Below are 16,672 nucleotides of genomic sequence, written 5' to 3' on the forward strand. Positions count from 1 at the left end.
CGTTGCGGCAGGAGAGGGGTGAGCGATCACCCGGCTCTCCTCCAGCCGGAGGAGCCCCCGTCACGTGACTGGGAACCGGCTCGTGACTAGGGCCGAGCAACCCCTTATAAGGGGGCTCGGCCGGGGAAACAGCCCCTTCCGAGGCTGCGGAGCAAGAGGACCCTCCCTCCCAAATGTATAGCATGGGGTTGTAGTTAATGTTTTTGTTAAATTTTGTCGCAGCTTGGGTGGTTGGAGCAATGGAGCACACCCGTTTCGGGAAGGCAGAGCTTGCGTGCCAGACCCTCCCGCTTTGGGGGCCTCCATAAGAGGTCCAAGGTAGTGGAGAGCTCGATGGTGCAGGCCTGGGGGCCATGCAAGAACTCGCTACCTGGCAGGAAGGGGTGTCACAAATGAGTGGCACTTAGTAAGTGGCACTTAGTAACTTCCTGTTCCAGTCCCTTCAGGGACGTGCCGGACAGTAGTTGCTGTCCAAAGGGTCTAGGGGCAGCTGGGGCTGCCCTGTTACCAGGTCAGTGCTTGCTGCCTGGGGGCTCCTTTATGCCTCACCCAGCTTCCTTTGGTGTTGCAGTTATATGCAAAATGTTATACTGTTTAATAAACGGGCTGCTGCCTATTCATTTCCAGCTAGCAAACGTGTTAATATTTATTGGAGAGAACCTGCGCATATCTGCACACAATGTTTATGTATCAATTCCACCAAGACATTTTTCTCTTCATGGGCACTGGGAGAGAGTAAAAGGGGAGAGTCCAGATGACTGCGTGGGCAATCCAGGTTATGCAAGTTCTCTGTGCTAAAAACAACCCACTTAAACCCCAGGAGCAGGTCTGGAAGAAGGCTGACCGCTAAGGGATTTGTTGGTTGCACTAAAAATCTTGAAGGACCATATCTAAGGCTCATTCCGCACATGCAGAATAATGCACTTTTAAACTGCTTTCAGTGCTCTTTGAAGCTGTGCGGAATAGCAAAATCCACTTGCAAACAGTTGTGAAAGTGGTTTGAAAACGCATTATTTTGCGTGTGCGGAAGGGGCCTAAAGAGATTTGCAGGAAGTGAAGACAGTTTTTATCCAGTTGATTCGCTGCTTTGTGAATGGAGTGAACCCACTGTATAATGTCAGTGAAACAGTGCATCCAGTTCCAAGACTGCTTGGCTACCCAATCATGACAACCTTTTTCAGAAATTCAGGGGACCCAGATTCTCTCTCTCTCTCTCTCTCTCTCTGTGTGTGTGTGGTATTATTGTGTGTGTCGCGATGCGCGCGATAGATATGGCGATAGTCGCGTCGTCGTGCGATAAGTCGTGTTAAGCGCGCATGTGCGCAATGCAAAGCAATGACTTATAGTTTTGAAAACAGCAGCTCTTTATGTGGACAGCAGCTTGTTCCTGGGTGCATCCATTCCAGAGGCCACACTGACTAGAGGTTCACTTACAGGCTGGCTAAGTGTAGCCTCAGCTTATGAGTTCAGTGGGGCAGTACTTGGAATGAATCTGGCAGCCATTCAAAGAGAATAAAACATTTTAACTTTTCATTTAACAACACATATCTAAGTCACCTAAGAGAAGCATGATCTTTCGAAGGTTAACAATTAACTTTTCTCGTTTTTCAGAGCTTGCCAACCCCAAAGCGTATTTCTCTCCTCTTGTTGGTAGCCCAGGAAGTCTCCAACTGAATACCTTGTATACTGGCTTCGAAGATGCGGGTCTCAAGAGAACTCCCCACTAGACAAACAACAGTCCTGAAACAAGGTGTTAAGAACTCATGAAGCTCCCAACTGGCTTCCGCTTTTCCACACATTCTGCACCCTTCTGCCCCTAGAAGCTCTGCAAAAAACCTATTCCTGGGTCATTGCTCTATTCCTATGTAGGGAGTTCAGCGTGGGACATCTCCTGGAGAACTTGAATTAGTGAATGTCCCTAGGCAAACCCCTCTCTGGCACACTTGAAACTCGAGGTGTGTAAGCTGGTGAGAAGATGGAGAGGGCATCCCCACTTGTACCCAATATAGTGTTAGACTGGTTCTCCAACCCTTCCCTAATGCTGGGCAAGCGACCCTTTAATACAGTTCCTCAGGTTGTGGTGACCCCCAACCCTAACATTTATCCATTTTACTGATGGAGAACACTGAAGCAGAGAGTCTTAGGCGACCCCTGTGAAAAGGTCATTTGACCCCTAAAGGGGTCCCGACCCACAGGTTGAGAACCACTGCAATATAGTCACTGTTGCCCAGGGAGAATTCCATTAGGGTGGGGGTGGCCAACCTATGGCGCTCCAGATGTTAGCTAATGGACTACAATCTCCAGCATCATCCCCAATAATGGGCCATGCTGGCGAGGAGGCTGATGGGGAATCTGAGTCCATGAAACAATCTGGAGCATGCACACTAGGTTAAACCACCCATGCATTAGGGAGTGTTCCTGCACCATTTGTTTACGAAACTCATTGACACTGGAGATTGTGTTGGCCACGAAAATGTTTTTGCCCCATCAAGTCTTAGCAGATGTATGGTGACCCCAGCTTTGGCCTTTCTAAGCCAGTGAGAAGCAGAGGTGGTTTGCCATTGCTTTCCTCTGCAGAGCCTTTCATGGTGGTCTTCCTTCCAAGTACCGACCTTGCTTAGCTTCCGAGATCTGATGAGATTGGGCTATACCGTGCCGTCTTCCCTCCAGCCACTAAGATGCAGGAATATAAATCCATGTTTTAAATGTCAAAATTTGCTATGATATGGTTTACTGTGATTGAACCCCTACAGTCATATCCTTTCTAAAGGCATTCTATTAAGCCAATGAAATAGACCAGGAGAAATTGCGCCCCAATTAGAGTCTCCGGTGCAACAACAGGGCATGTCATTTTGCTGCCATGGGCCATCATACCTGTGCAATGGAACTTGTTAGTCCATGGAATTCATTGCCTCTAGGTGGCACAATGGGCATGAGAGAGAAATCTTTGGTATCGAATAGGTGGCAGGTTGGTTCCATGGGGGTGTTGTCAGCCGTGGCAGCTGAAAGAACACTCTATCTACTTTGGCTAGCACAAGCGTCCTCCATCTTTTTCAGCCTGTGGGCATCTTTTGAATTCTGACCTGGAATGAACCTTGCAGCCATTAAACCATTACACATACTTATATGGGCAGGCAGAACTCCAAAATGGCTTCCACTGGCAGCTGAACCAAATACAACATGGCTGCTTCAAAAGGCAGAGCCATGCACACAGAGGAAGCCCAAGTAGAGCGGGAAAGGGAGAATTAAAAATGCACTGGCAAGAGGGGCGAGAAAGAATAAGATGGCCACTGCGGGAACAGCTTCCACTGAAATCATATTGTGGGAATGGACTAGAATGTCTACAAATTGTATTTGATCAAGGAATGTCAAACTTGCATACCCTGAAGAGGTATCTCTCTCTTCAGAAGCAAACTTAGAAAAGCAGGAAAACAAGTTATTCTTGGAAACAGGAGAAGGCAGAAGTTAGTTTTATTGCAGCCGTTTGCATATGGGCCGAGGGACGTGAGCAAACAGCATGCAGTGCTTGTGTAACAGAAGGAATGTGACATGTAGAATAGAGGCTGTCTTAATGTGACAAGGAGACAGAACTATCCAATGGGATTTCAAGGTTCACGCTTATAGCACGTGAAAGGGGTATGGATGATGTACGTGAGTAAGGGGATGAACTGTGACGTATGTATTCTTTGTATCTATAAAGACTAAGGTCTTTCGTATGGTGGGTGTGTCTCTCTTTCGAGAACACCCAGAAGGGGAGTGTCTCTCTTTCGAGAGAACCCAGAGCGTGCCTCTCCCTTGGGAGAGTTCACCTTCTGTCACTTTCTATATTCTGTTAAGTAAAAACTGTCTGTTTTGTTTCTGATGTCAGATGTCTGATGCTTTTTTTTTTGGAATTTATTTCTAACCTATCTTTTCTCAAAACAGCTGCGTAGGTCGGACATGAGTTCTGGCCTCACATATTAATTTAATCTGTATAGCCCAACAGCAATTCAGTAGCAAACGAGAGCAAGTGCCTCACACACTTTCTAAAAACACTTGATGGGCACCAAGAAAGTTGTCAGCGAATGCTATGGGTTGTTATACCCCATTGGGAACCCCTGGGATTGCAGATGCTTGGGACCAAGGAAGACAGAATATTGTGTTTTGCACAATAAATAATAACGAACCTGTATGTGTTTAAAGTGCTGGAAACTCACAGTCGATTTATGGCAACCCAGAAGGGTTTATGAGGCAAGACCCTCTCACAGGTGGTTTGCCATTGCCTACCTCTGAGTCATGACCCTACTATTCCTTGGAGGTCTCCCATTGAATTAGTAACCAGGACTGATGCTGTTTAGCTTATGAGATCAGGCTAGCCTGGGCCGTCCAGATCAGGGCAATAATAACAAACTTAAGCAATATAAAATACAGTAAGAAATGAGGATTAAAGAAATCAGGACAGCAAAATGTGGAAAATGAGTTTCCTGATTTTGTATATAAGTATGTTTAATGGTTCGGAAAGTTGTGTTGATAAAGGTAAAGGGATCATGACCTGAGCTGCTGTATTGCTGCTTATCACTATAAGCATGCTTCTACTATGTTGTTTCTACATTGTTGAATGCAAAGGTGTATCTAAAGAAAATGGTGGCCACCCTCAAATTCAACAGGTCTTCCCACATCTTGGAACCAGTTCTCCAGTGGCCAGGTCTACCATAATTCTCAATTGGGGTAACCAGCTCTCTAAAGGGCTGGTCTGCCTACCATTTAGTATTGCAAAGGCAAGGTCTAGCCGTTACTTTCAACCATGGGTAGACCAGCTATCCAGAGTGTTTGTCTACCTGCCATTAAAAAGTACTGGAAGTCTTGGTACCAACTATCCGAAGGGCTGGTCAACCCGCTGTTAAGAATAAAAGGTAGACCTGGCCTCTGTCTACTCAGAGTTTCTTAATGGTGGGTAGACTTGCCCTCCCAGAGGCAGCAGGAAGTTGCTTTGCAAAAAGGCAGCCCAGGTGTCCCTAGGCAAGTAGTGCCCAGGGCCAGAACCATAGCAAGGAGGAACTGCGCTTGGGGCACGTGTGTGCCCTGCACCCCTGCCATGCCCCTGCCATGACATTACGCACCTTCCACTTCTGCACTCGGTATCATGCACCCAGGGCAAGATGTCCCACCCCACCCCCTGGGCACTACGCTACTGCCACGCCAGTGGGCTGGCTCATTAACTCCTGGTTTGCCCCATCCTAAAGTTGCCAGTGATTGAATGTGCCATGTGTAAACGCTTATGCTTTGTTTCAAATTTCCAGTATGTTTCAGGTTGTCTTTGAGAGGTGGTGTTTTTTTTCCAGATTTCTATAATCCAAACCCTATTGTACTGTTTGTTGGCTGTTGCATCCTGTTGACTGTATTCAACTTACATTCCTCAATCTACCTGGGGTCTCTGGGAGAAAGGTGGACTATAATGGAGGAGAAGTCGATCTATGGCTACCAATCTTGATCCTCCTTGATCTCAGATTGCAAATGCCTTCGCAGACCAGGTGCTCAGGAGCAGCAGCAGCAGCAGCAGAAGGCCATTGCTTTCACATCCTGCACGTGAGCTCCCAAAGGCACCTGGTGGGCCACTGCGAGTAGCAAGTAGTAGAGGCTACTGGATTACAGATGGACTCCTGGTCTTGATCCAGCAGGCGGCTAGTGGATTCCCCTTATGTTCTTATAGTTCTTATAACTAATGTCAAATGAAATAAAATGGTGCAAAATCTTTGTGAAGAACACAATTCAACCTGGAAATATGCAATTATAGACCATAACATGTAAAGGTCCAATCTGGAAGCCTCTGCCAAGAAGGCATGAGTTTCAATTTGACAGAATTTTATTCATTAGGATCAGGTTACAAAGGAAAGCGGAGACTTTTATCTCAGTGTCCCACCCTGTTCATGAGGCCCAGGGAGGAGAAATAAAGGTCTGAGCTTCGGAACTTCCAGGTGTTAGAAAGCGGAGAAATGCTTCAGAGGAGGTCTGGTTTCGCCCGAGTCTCAGCCTCACCCATTTCGCTTTGAGAGAGTCGCTAATTGAGACGCAGCATGGGAGCGTGAGTGCACTCCGTCTTCCTGACAGTCTCCAGAAACAGCCCAGGAATTCCGATGATGTTTGGCTCGTGCATGCATGCTTCTTTGTTTCCACAGCCCCCTTTTGAAACAGAGGTGACGGTGCCACCTGTGGCATTGGAGGGTAAAAAGGGTCAGGAGCTGTTGCAATGTTGTTATTAGCCTGCTGTGTTTAATGTTATTATGTATTGTTATTGCAGGCCTGCTGTACACTGCCCAGAGCCCTTCGGGGATGGGCGGTTTAAAATCTAATGAATGAATGAATGAATGAATGAATGAATGAATGAATGAATGAATGAATGAATGAATGAATGAATGAATGAATGAATGAATGGAGACAGAGAAAACCTGGATAGAGCATTCTGTCTCACTGCTTTGCCTTAGTAAAAGAAGAATTTGGATTTATACCATGCCATTCTCTCTTGTAAGGATGGCTTACCAACTCCTTTTCTCAAGATGGCTTACTCAAGATGGCTTACAAACTCCTTTTCCCTTCCTCTCCCCACAACAAACACCTTGTAACAGAGGCGTAGCTCCAAGGGGACAATGGGTGCATGATGCACCGGGCACGCCCCCCTGTGAGGTGTGGCGGGTGCATTCCGGGGGCATGGCGGGGGCATTCCAGGGCAGGACGGTGGCGTTCTGGGGCAGGACGGGGGTGGAGGACACACCAGCGCACCGGGTGCTTTCCCCCCTTGCTATGCCTCTGCCTTGTAAAGTAGGTGGGGCTGAGATAGTTCTAAGAGAACTGTGACTAATTCCAAGGTCACCCAACAGGCCTGATGTGTAGAAGTGGGGAAACAAATCCAGTTCACCAGTTTGCCAGATAAGAGTCCACTGGTCATGTGTAGGAGTGGGGAATTAAACCTGATTCACCAGATTAAAGTCCACCACTCCTAACCCCTACACAATACTGGCTCTCCTTAAAAGCTTTTCTTAAAGAATGGTTAGAAAGATCTGCTCTTTTATTTATTTATTTATTTATTTATTGCAGCCATTCTCAACCAGGGTTCCGTGGTACCTTGGGGTGCCCTGAGAATGTCCCAGGGTTACCGCGGCAACACTACTGCCCCCCCTCATTTTTGTGGTTTCTCCCACCGGCGCCAGCAAGGACATGGAGCTGGCCCATGGGGCAGGGCCTGCCACAAGGTCAGCAGCCACCCCCCCCAGTGCTTCCCTTCACCCTGGGAGGGGAAGGTGGGGTGTGTGGCAAGCAGGGGCAATGGGAGGGGACAGTGGAGGGTGGCGGCAGGGGTACTGTGAGATATGAAGAGTAAGGTCAAGGGTACCCTGACCTTGAAAAGGTTGGGAAACACTGATTTATTGTTTGGTTTTGTATACCGCCCTATCCCCAGAGGGCTTTTACTCAGGCACCTTTTTACTAAACTTTTTCTAAGAGACATTTCCAATCAGTGCCTACAGATGTTCATTGGGGCAGATTTGATTAAACCTCTCTGGGCGTACATCTTTGCCTCTGAGGCTTTGGCAAGGTTGAAGACCTGTTATCAATGGGGGTGTTGTGTGGTTTCTGGGCTGTATGGCCATGTTCTAGCAGCATTTTCTCCTGATGTTTCACCTGCATCTGTGGCTGGCATCTTCAGAGGATCCTCTGAAGATGCTAGCCACAGATGCAGGCAAAACGTCAGGAGAAAATGCTGCTGAAGCAACATGTCCTTTAATGGCTGTTCCAGAACCTGGCCATACAACACCTTAAAGTGGGATTCCGACCGTGAAAGCCTTGGAGAATACATTTTATTCATTATTTGTTATATTGCCCAATATATAGAATGCAGCACGAGACCGTGAAGCATTGAAGCATCAATTCAGCACAGAACTCTAAAAAAATTGGGGGGGGGGGCGGGATTACATAATGGTGGCAAGGAATCATGTCGAGGAGGTAAGTGCAGACATACATAGTTGCAATGGGTGGGGATTGAAAACATTTTAGAAACATTTAAGGGAATTTGTGCAGAAATGACCTTTGACTAGTCCAAGGTCATCCTGCAGGCTTCATGTGGAGGAGGGGGGACTCAAATCCAATTCTACAGGTTAGGACAGTGATGGTGAACGCCCCCCCCCCCCCACATCTAGGCTGGCCTGGGCCACTGGGCTCGATTATTAGCATTTAACCTAAGACCTAGTTTTGGGGAAGCAGTGTAGATAACCCTGTTAAGCGCTGTTAAACCCCACTGATTTCCATGCGAAGAACTAAAGCGCGATCCTTTACCTGGGAGTAAGCTCAGTTGCTGGCAATGGGGCTTGCTTCTGAGTAAACCTTCCTAGGGTTAAATTCGATTCACCCGTTATGGAAAATTTAGCGCGCGTTGCTTCAAAGCAAAGCCGCCGACTACCACCAAGCTTACTCCCGAGTAACGCACGCCTCGGAGCCAACCGTTTTTTCTAAACGAAAACCTCAGCATTCAGGTTAAATTGCCGTGTTGGCACTTTGCGATAAATAGGTGGGTTTTGGGTTGCAGTTTGGGCACTCGGTCTCGAAAAGGTTCGCCATCACTGGGTTAGGACCTGCCGCTCTTAACAACTACACCAAGCTGGTTTAAACTTGGCTCATTTAGGAAGAGTGGACTTGATCTCGGGTCAGCTTTTCATGACCACACCTGCCCGTTTCCCCCACAAGCTAAGACTACAGTGCAAAGGCAGTCTGTGGACCTCACCGTCATCGGTCCTCACTTCGTAGAAGACGCAAAAGACTTCCCAGCCTCGGCAGTTGATGATCTCCGTGGGTAGGCATTTCGGATCCGACGACAAGCACCCGGGACACTGCCTTCTGTTCAGGTTGAGCCGTAGGGGCGGCACTGGGAACAAGCACAGAGAGCAAGAAGAAGAGCCTTCCCCATCCCTCAACCCCACCGAGAGCTTCAGGATTCCAAATCAGGGGTGGTCTTGCCAACGAGCAACAAGGGCAGTTGCCCCAACCCGCGCAGGGTTTAAAAGCCAATCCATCCACATTGGACCATTGAAGGGAAGGCGAAAGAAGAACAGGATCCCGCTACCTTTTGAATCTTCCCCATCTGGATTCCAGGTAGCTTCCTTTCAGCAGCTGGGGTGGCTCCCACCCATCCCGCTCAAAGTAAGGGAGACCTTTGTTTGGCCCAGGTGATGGGGAGATGGAGGGGTTACAGTGATTTGGAGGCCCCAGACTGGTCTTTTTCCAGGCCCCCAAAATGATTAACACCACCCCTGCCCCAAACTGAGGGCGCTTCTGTTAATTCTCACAAAACTCCACAAACATTTTCCCAATGAGGAATGTTCAGATTTTCCTTGAACATTACCTCAAGCAAATTAAAGGTGAAGAAGAAGAAGAGTTTGGATTTAGACCCCACCTTTCTGTCCTGTAAGGGGACTCAAGGTGGCCTACAAGCTCCTATCCTTTCCTCTCACCACAACAAACACCTTGTGAGGTAGGTGGGGCTGAGAGAGTTCCGAAGAACTGTGACGAGCCCAAGGTCACCCAGCAGGAATGTAGGAATGTGGAAACACATCTGGTTCACCAGATAAGCCTCTGACACTCAGGTGGGGGGGAGTGGGGAATCAAACCCAGTTCTCCAGATTAGAATCTGCCTGCTCTTAACCACTACACCATGCTGGCTGGTGATGGAGGCAATTCCATGAGTTTTCCCCAGGCACTCAACCACACACAGAATTCTGACCCAAGCTATTGCTGCCCCGTGGGAACAGCTGCCATTCTCACAGTTGCCCCCCAAATCATTACTGCTGTCATAACTGTAAAAAGCTTGGATCGCAGTTCGCCATCCCACTGAGGTCTTACAAAACATATACCCAAAGCTGAAAACATCAGCTAATTTCCTCTTCAAGGGGTTACATACGATTATTCCCCACTTTACCGGCTTCGACCTGAGTTCGACCTAGGTTCGCTGAAAAAGTTGTACCTCCCTGATGGAGTTGGAATTTGACAGTTTGAGGGGGTGAAGCTGGGACGGAACCGTGTCGAACTCAGTGGCTGTGGGGAATACCTAAGTCAAACCTAGGTTGAACCTAGGTCAAACCTGCCAGTGGGGAATCGACCAATGTCTATATCAGACAGATCTCATATTGTCACATCAAAGTGAATTTGAAACAGCTTCTCCAACATGAGATCAGCCTAGATCAGAACCGTAGAGAGGGGGAACTGCGCCCAGGGCACGTGTCTGCCCTGTACCCCGCCATGCCCCAAAATGCCCATGCCCCGCCCACACCACACCCCCGCACCAGTGCACACCCAGTGCAAGATGCCCCCCGGTCCCCTGGGCTTTACACCACTGGCCTAGATTATCTAATGTGATATAGAAGAAGAAGAAGAGAAGAGTTTGGATTTATATCCCCCCTTTCTCTCCTGTAGGAGACTCAAAGGGGCTTACAATCTCCTTGCCCTTCCCCCCTCACAACAAACACCCTGTGAGGTGGGTGGGGCTGAGAGAGCTCCGCAAAGCTGTGACTAGCCCAAGGTTACCCAGCTGGCGTGTGTGGGAGTACACAGGCTAATCTGAATTCCCCAGATAAGCCTCCACAAGCGGCAGAGCTGGGAATCAAACCTGGTTCCTCCAGATCAGAGTGCACCTGCTCTTAGCCACTGCTCTTAGCCACTATGCCACTGCTGCTCCCCCCAGTCCACACACGTGCAAAGCCCACACGTTTCTCCCACATGGCAATATATATAAAGAAAGTATTGCAGAGACTAATACGGTCCTATGTGAACTATGGTCAATTACCCACCCATGCTCTGGCACGTAGTGGGACAGGAAGGGCAAGAAATCTTGTCCCAATGTGCTTCCTGTTTGTGGTGTGCCAAGAGAGGAGGCACATCAGGGCAAAGTTTCTTGTCCTGACACACTTCCTCTTGCCCTGCACGTACTTCTCGCTTTCCCCAGGATAAGCAAGAGCACTCCCAGCACAACTTTTTGTGCCAGAGCAGGGAGAGGCCAGGGAACGCCGGCAGTGGATAATCAGCCTATGAGAAAGTTATCCATGTGGAAATTTGATGAACACTGAAAATATCACAAGCCTCCAAAGCTACGTCAAAGCCAGACTACTACTGGATACTGGCCGCTTGTGAGTTTTCTTAGAGATCTTACAGACTCTTAGCTTATGTAATCTTGGAGGAGCTTTAGAAATTGACTTTGATGTCACAATAAGAGATCTGTCTGATGGAGACTGTGTAGCTCCTTGAAGTGGAAACAAGCTGACGGTTTAAGCTTTGGGTATATATTGTGTAAATACTGTTATTTGAGTAAATTGTGATGATAATCAGTCCATTCTGCTAGCTGCAGTTGTGCAAATTTATACTTCACTTGGATGTTGGTTGCACCTCTCCTCTTCTCTTGTTTTGATAATATGGTGAACTCACTCTCTGAATGTATTGTCGAAGGCTTTCACGGCCAGATTCAACTGGTTGTTGTGGGTTTTCCGGGCTGTGTGGCCGTGGTCTGGTAGATCTCATTCCTAACATTTTGCCTGCATCTGTGGCTGGCATCTTCAAAAGTGTATCACAGAGAGAAGTCTGGAGACAGTGTGTATGGCTACCAATCTTGATCCTCTTTGATCTGAGATTGCAAATGCCTTAACAGTCCAGGTGCTCGGGAGCAGCAGCCGCAGAAGGCCATTGCTTTCACATCCTGCCTGTGAGCTCCCAAAGGCACCTGGTGGGCCACTGCGAGTAGCAGAGTGCTGGACTAGATGGACTCTGGTCTGATCCAGCTGGCTTGTTCTTATGTTCTTATGTTCTTATGCAGGCGAAATGTTAGGAACGAGATCTACCAGACCATGGCCACACAGTCCGGAAAACCCACAACAATCACTTTCTGAACCTTTTGCCTACCAAGCAAATGCTTAAGCACTGAGCCACAGCCTCTTTCTCAAACTATATGCACGAAGCTGCCTTGACTTTGAGTTGGACCACTAATCTATCTGGGTCAGTCTTGTCTGGTCTCCACTGCCTGCAACTCTCTTGGTAAACATCTCTCATGTCACTTGCTGCCTGGTCCTTTTCACTGGAGATACTGAGGACCAAACCTGGGACCTTTTGCGTGCCAAACCAATGCTCTGCCACTCAACCACACCCCCTCCCTTACAAATGAAGAGATGAAACTGCCTTATGTTGAATCAGAACACATGCAAGGGAGAGAAGGGAGGGGGAGGGACCCGGCATCTGGACATGGCCCATCCACCCCACGGAAAGGGGAGGGAGGGGTGGCATGCAAGGGAAAGGGAGTGAGGGAGAGGAGTGAGTGAGGGGTGGCATGCAAGGGAGGGGAAGGAGGGGGAGGGGTCCAGCATCTGGACATGGCCCATCCACCCCACGGAAAGGGGAGGGAGGGAGAGGGATGGCATGCAAGGGAAGGGGAGTGAGGGAGAGGAGGAGAGGAGAGGAGTGAGTGAGGGGTGGCATGCAAAGGAGGGGAGGGGAGGGAGGGGAAGGGGGCCAGCATCTGGACATGGCCCATCCACCCCACGGAAAGGGGAGGGAGGGGTGGCATGCAAGGGAAAGGGAGTGAGGGAGAGGAGAGGAATGAGTGAGGGGTGGCATGCAAAGGAGGGGAGGGGAGGGAGAGGGAGGGGGAGGGGCCCAGCATCTGGACATGGCCCATCCACCCCACGGAAAGGGGAGGGAGGGGGAGGGGTGGCATGCAAGGGAAGGGGAGTGAGAGAAAGGAGAGGAGGGAGTGAGGGTGGCATGCAAGGGAGGGGAGTGAGAGAGAGGAGAGGAGTGGGTGAGGGTGGCATGCAAGGGAGGGGAGGGGGAGGAGCCCAGCATCTGGACATGGCCCACCCACCCCATGGAAGGGGGAGGGGTGGCATGCAAGGGAAGGGGAGTGAAGGAGGGAGGGGAGTAGACAAAGTCAATATTGTCTATTCAGATTGGCAGCAGCTCTCCAAGGATTTAACCAGAGGTCTCTTGTCCCATTTGCTACCTGATCCTGTTCACTGGAAATTTGGAGAATTGAACCCGGAACCTTGTACGTGCAAATCAGATACTCTGCCACGGAGCTGTGGGCCCTCCCCTACTTACATTCCACTGCTCCTGAGTTGCAAAGATCATTCCGGCAACACTTGTTGGCTCTCCGTTGATGATAGGAAGGAACTCGGATACTCATGGGGGAGGCAGCGCAGTAGCTGGGTCTGGTGCATCCTTTATAGGTAGCCACAGTCACCTCTGTCCCTGAAAGAGGTATAAAGGGATCAGCAGTAAGGAGACCGACTCCCTTTGGGTGGCATAAATACCAGGCTGCCTTGTGCCAAGTGCAGCCATTGGTCCAACAGTAGGTTCAGCTCACCGAGCATCATTCCCAGTCCTGCTATACGAGACTCTTGGGCATTTTCCCCATGGCCAATATATCCTGGGATAAGGAGGTGAAGCATCCCGGTTCAACTGTGACTTCTGCATGGCTTCCAGGTCTAACTTGGACCCGCCCAGCGAGATTTCCCTTATCCCGCGCCTCTCAAAAAACGATAAAATTGGCAGTTCTTTTTTTTTAAAAAAAAAAAACCACCCCAATCTTGCTCCCATGCAAACACTGCAGGAGATGGACCGGTTTATTTTCCCCACCTCTCCGCCTGCAGCCAATCAGAACATCGGGAAAATGGGACAATTCGCATATGCACGGCAAAGTCGGCGAGGAAAATGAAACGAAACCGGGGGCCGTGTGGAATCACCTGGAGTTCTTCCTCCTGACCTGAACGCGCTGATGGGCTGCTGTGCAGAGGGAGAAACCAAGATAGAAACATCCCAGTATTTATGATTCCAGTTTCCCCCCCGGGGTTTATTGGCCATGGGGAAAATGCCTTGAACTGTGAGAATACCAGGACTTCACCTTTGGCACACTGAACATTGTGTTTTCCAATTGACATCCCTGCTACTCCCACTTAGGTACCGCCAACGTCAAGGGAGGCCATGGAGATCTCTTAAATTTTCAGCTGATCTCCACACTACAGGGATCAGTTCACCTGGAGAAAACGGCTGCCTTGGCAGGTAGACTCCACTGCATTATACCCAGCTGAGGTACATCCCTTCCCCAGAGCTGTCAGCCTTCCTCTCAACACTGCTGGGTGAAGTCGTGACAGATAAGATAAGATAACTTTAATATTGTTGTGCGTGCACAATGAAGAAAATACAGACATCCCCCGATGCATATTTCTATAATCCTCACAATCCCCTTCCAACCGTCCCCACATAGTTACAGCCACATCAGCACGACACCGTGGAGTTCAGCATAGCCACAGCTCTGGAACAGAAGCTGTCTCTGAGCCTAGTTGTCCTTGTTTTTATGACCCTATATCGTCTGCCAGATGGTAATACCTCAAAAAAAGAGTATGCAGGGTGAGACAGGTCTTCCAGAATATTCTGAGCTTTCCTTAAGCAGCGGGAATTATAAAGTTCTTCCAAAGAGGGAAGAGGGCATCCAATAATTCTCTGGGCAGTAGTAATCACCCTAAGGAGCAGCAGTGGCATAGGAGGTTATAACCATTTATAACCAAGGGCTGAATTTCTGACTTGTTTCTTCTATAGTCTACTATCAGCTCCTTTGTCTTGTTGGTACTGAGGACCAAATTATTGCCCCTGAACCACAAAAGCAACCGGTCCACCTCACCCCGGTAGGCAGACTCATCCCCTCCAGAGATAAGCCCCACCCCCGTTGTATCATCTGCAAATTTGACAGGAAAATTAAGAAGAAAATAAACATCATGTCAACTCTGTGATGTCATCTCAGGCGCGAACCCGGAAGTTATGTCACTGCATTAGGGTGATGCTCTATGATTCACCTGCAAATCTAATGGAAAAGGGAGGGGGGAGGACTAGTTTCAGGTGAATCCTAGAATGTCATCCTGATACGGTGATATCACTTCCGGGTTCATTCTGGAAATAAGGTCACATTGTAGGCATGATGCCAATTACAGGACTTCGCCCCTTGCACTTCCCAGGAGTTGTTTAACACAAAAACAAATATATACAGCTCAGAAGCACCAATAAAGCAGCGGGCAGCCAATCGCCCCAAAGAAATAATAAACTGTATATATGATTGCAAGGTATATATTATTCAACTAATGCATGCATATATTCGTGCAAATTATACAATTATGTCACTTATACAACATATATCACTAAACAAGTATACTTATGAATAAAGTTGACTTCAATTCGCCCTGTAAGTTTGTGGTGTCTTTTTTTTATGAATGATGCATGGACGGCGCACTGAATCATTCATTAAAAAAGACACCACGAACTTACAGGGTGAATTGAAGATAACTTTATGTTGTATAAGTGACAAGGAACTGCCCTGGCTCCCAATTCACTTCCAGCCCCTATTCAAAGTGTTGACGTTATCGTACAAAGCCCTAAACAGTTTGGGCTCTGCCTACCTAAAGGAACACCTGGGTCCATATGTACCTGCCCAAGCACTGAGATCACAGGGGGAGGGTCTCCTTGTGGTACCCCCCTCCTCGCCAAGATACAGAGGGTGGGGCATGCTGGAGGGCTTTCTCTGTCATTGCCCCCAGGCTGTGGTGTGCTGGCATTTGGAATACTCTCCCCTCAGAGGTTGGGTTTAGACACCTGCCAAATACTTTTGTCTTCACCCAGGCATTTAGTTAGTTTCCCTGGATGCCCTCTCTGTGATGCTGTGTGTTGCGGGGGGGGGGGGGATTAGGGTTGGGTTTCTAACTTTTGTTTATGTGGTAAAGGAATGTTTTAATGCTGAGGCTGCCTAGAGATCCTGTATATAGGAGAGGAATAAATGTAAAAAAAAGGATAAATAAGTGACTCTATTGCACTATATGCAAACCTAACCTTCTTTGGTGTATGAGGAAGAGTCAGTAGTCAAAACTGTCATAAAATCAATATGAATTCATAGTTACCCCACAAACAGACAGACAGACAATAGAGAGAGAGAGATATTTGACAGACAGACAGACAGACAGACAGACAGACAGACAGACAGACAGACAGACAGACAGACAGACAGACAGACAGACAGACAGACAGACAGACAGACAGACAGACAGACAGACAGATAGATAGATAGATAGATAGATAGATAGATAGATAGATAGATAGATAGATAGATAGATAGATAGATAGATAGATAGATAGATAGATAGATAGATAGATAGATAGATAGATAGATAGATAGATAGATAGATAGATAGATAGATAGATAGATAGATAGATATCCTTAGCTGGCTGAAGCCCCTTTGAATCACGACCCTCCCACACAAATGCCAAAACCTCTCACCTTTTCTGAGCTCCATGGTAAGGATGATGCAGGCAGTTTCATCCTCTGAACATGTTTGTGGGACCCCATTGCAGGAGTTACTGTTACTTCTGCAGTATTCACATTGCAAGCAAAATCCTGGAATGGAGAAATAGAAGAAGAATCTAATGAGTTGGAACCAGTTCTAGTCCCATTTTTCCACCTTTGCCAATGGAGAGGTTCTTATCTATCATTAACAGTAGAATGGTGTTTCCGTAGCGGACATTTGGTCGCATCTCTTTGGGGTTTTCTTTGTTCCCCATTGTCCCTTTATGGGATTTTTCCACAGACAGCTCTAACTTTGTGGAAATACACTGAAAGGGTAGGATTTGT

General features: G+C 48.1%; 1 protein-coding gene across 1 annotated transcript; it reads right to left on the reverse strand.

Annotated features, from left to right (window-relative positions):
- Nucleotides 1-6,037: 6,037 nt before the first annotated feature.
- LOC125435495 (phospholipase A2 inhibitor and Ly6/PLAUR domain-containing protein-like) lies at nucleotides 6,038-16,602 on the reverse strand. The gene is made up of 5 exons (XM_048501693.1): nucleotides 16,503-16,602; nucleotides 16,322-16,438; nucleotides 13,102-13,251; nucleotides 8,750-8,890; nucleotides 6,038-6,186 (listed from the first exon to the last, which is right to left on the reverse strand). Exons 1-5 carry the CDS (start codon nucleotides 16,600-16,602, stop codon nucleotides 6,038-6,040), a joined length of 657 nt encoding a protein of 218 aa, XP_048357650.1.
- Between the last annotated feature and the right edge of the window lie 70 nt (nucleotides 16,603-16,672).

Source organism: Sphaerodactylus townsendi, linkage group LG06 (assembly GCF_021028975.2).
Source record: "Sphaerodactylus townsendi isolate TG3544 linkage group LG06, MPM_Stown_v2.3, whole genome shotgun sequence".
NCBI classification, from domain to species: Eukaryota; Metazoa; Chordata; class Lepidosauria; order Squamata; family Sphaerodactylidae; genus Sphaerodactylus; species Sphaerodactylus townsendi.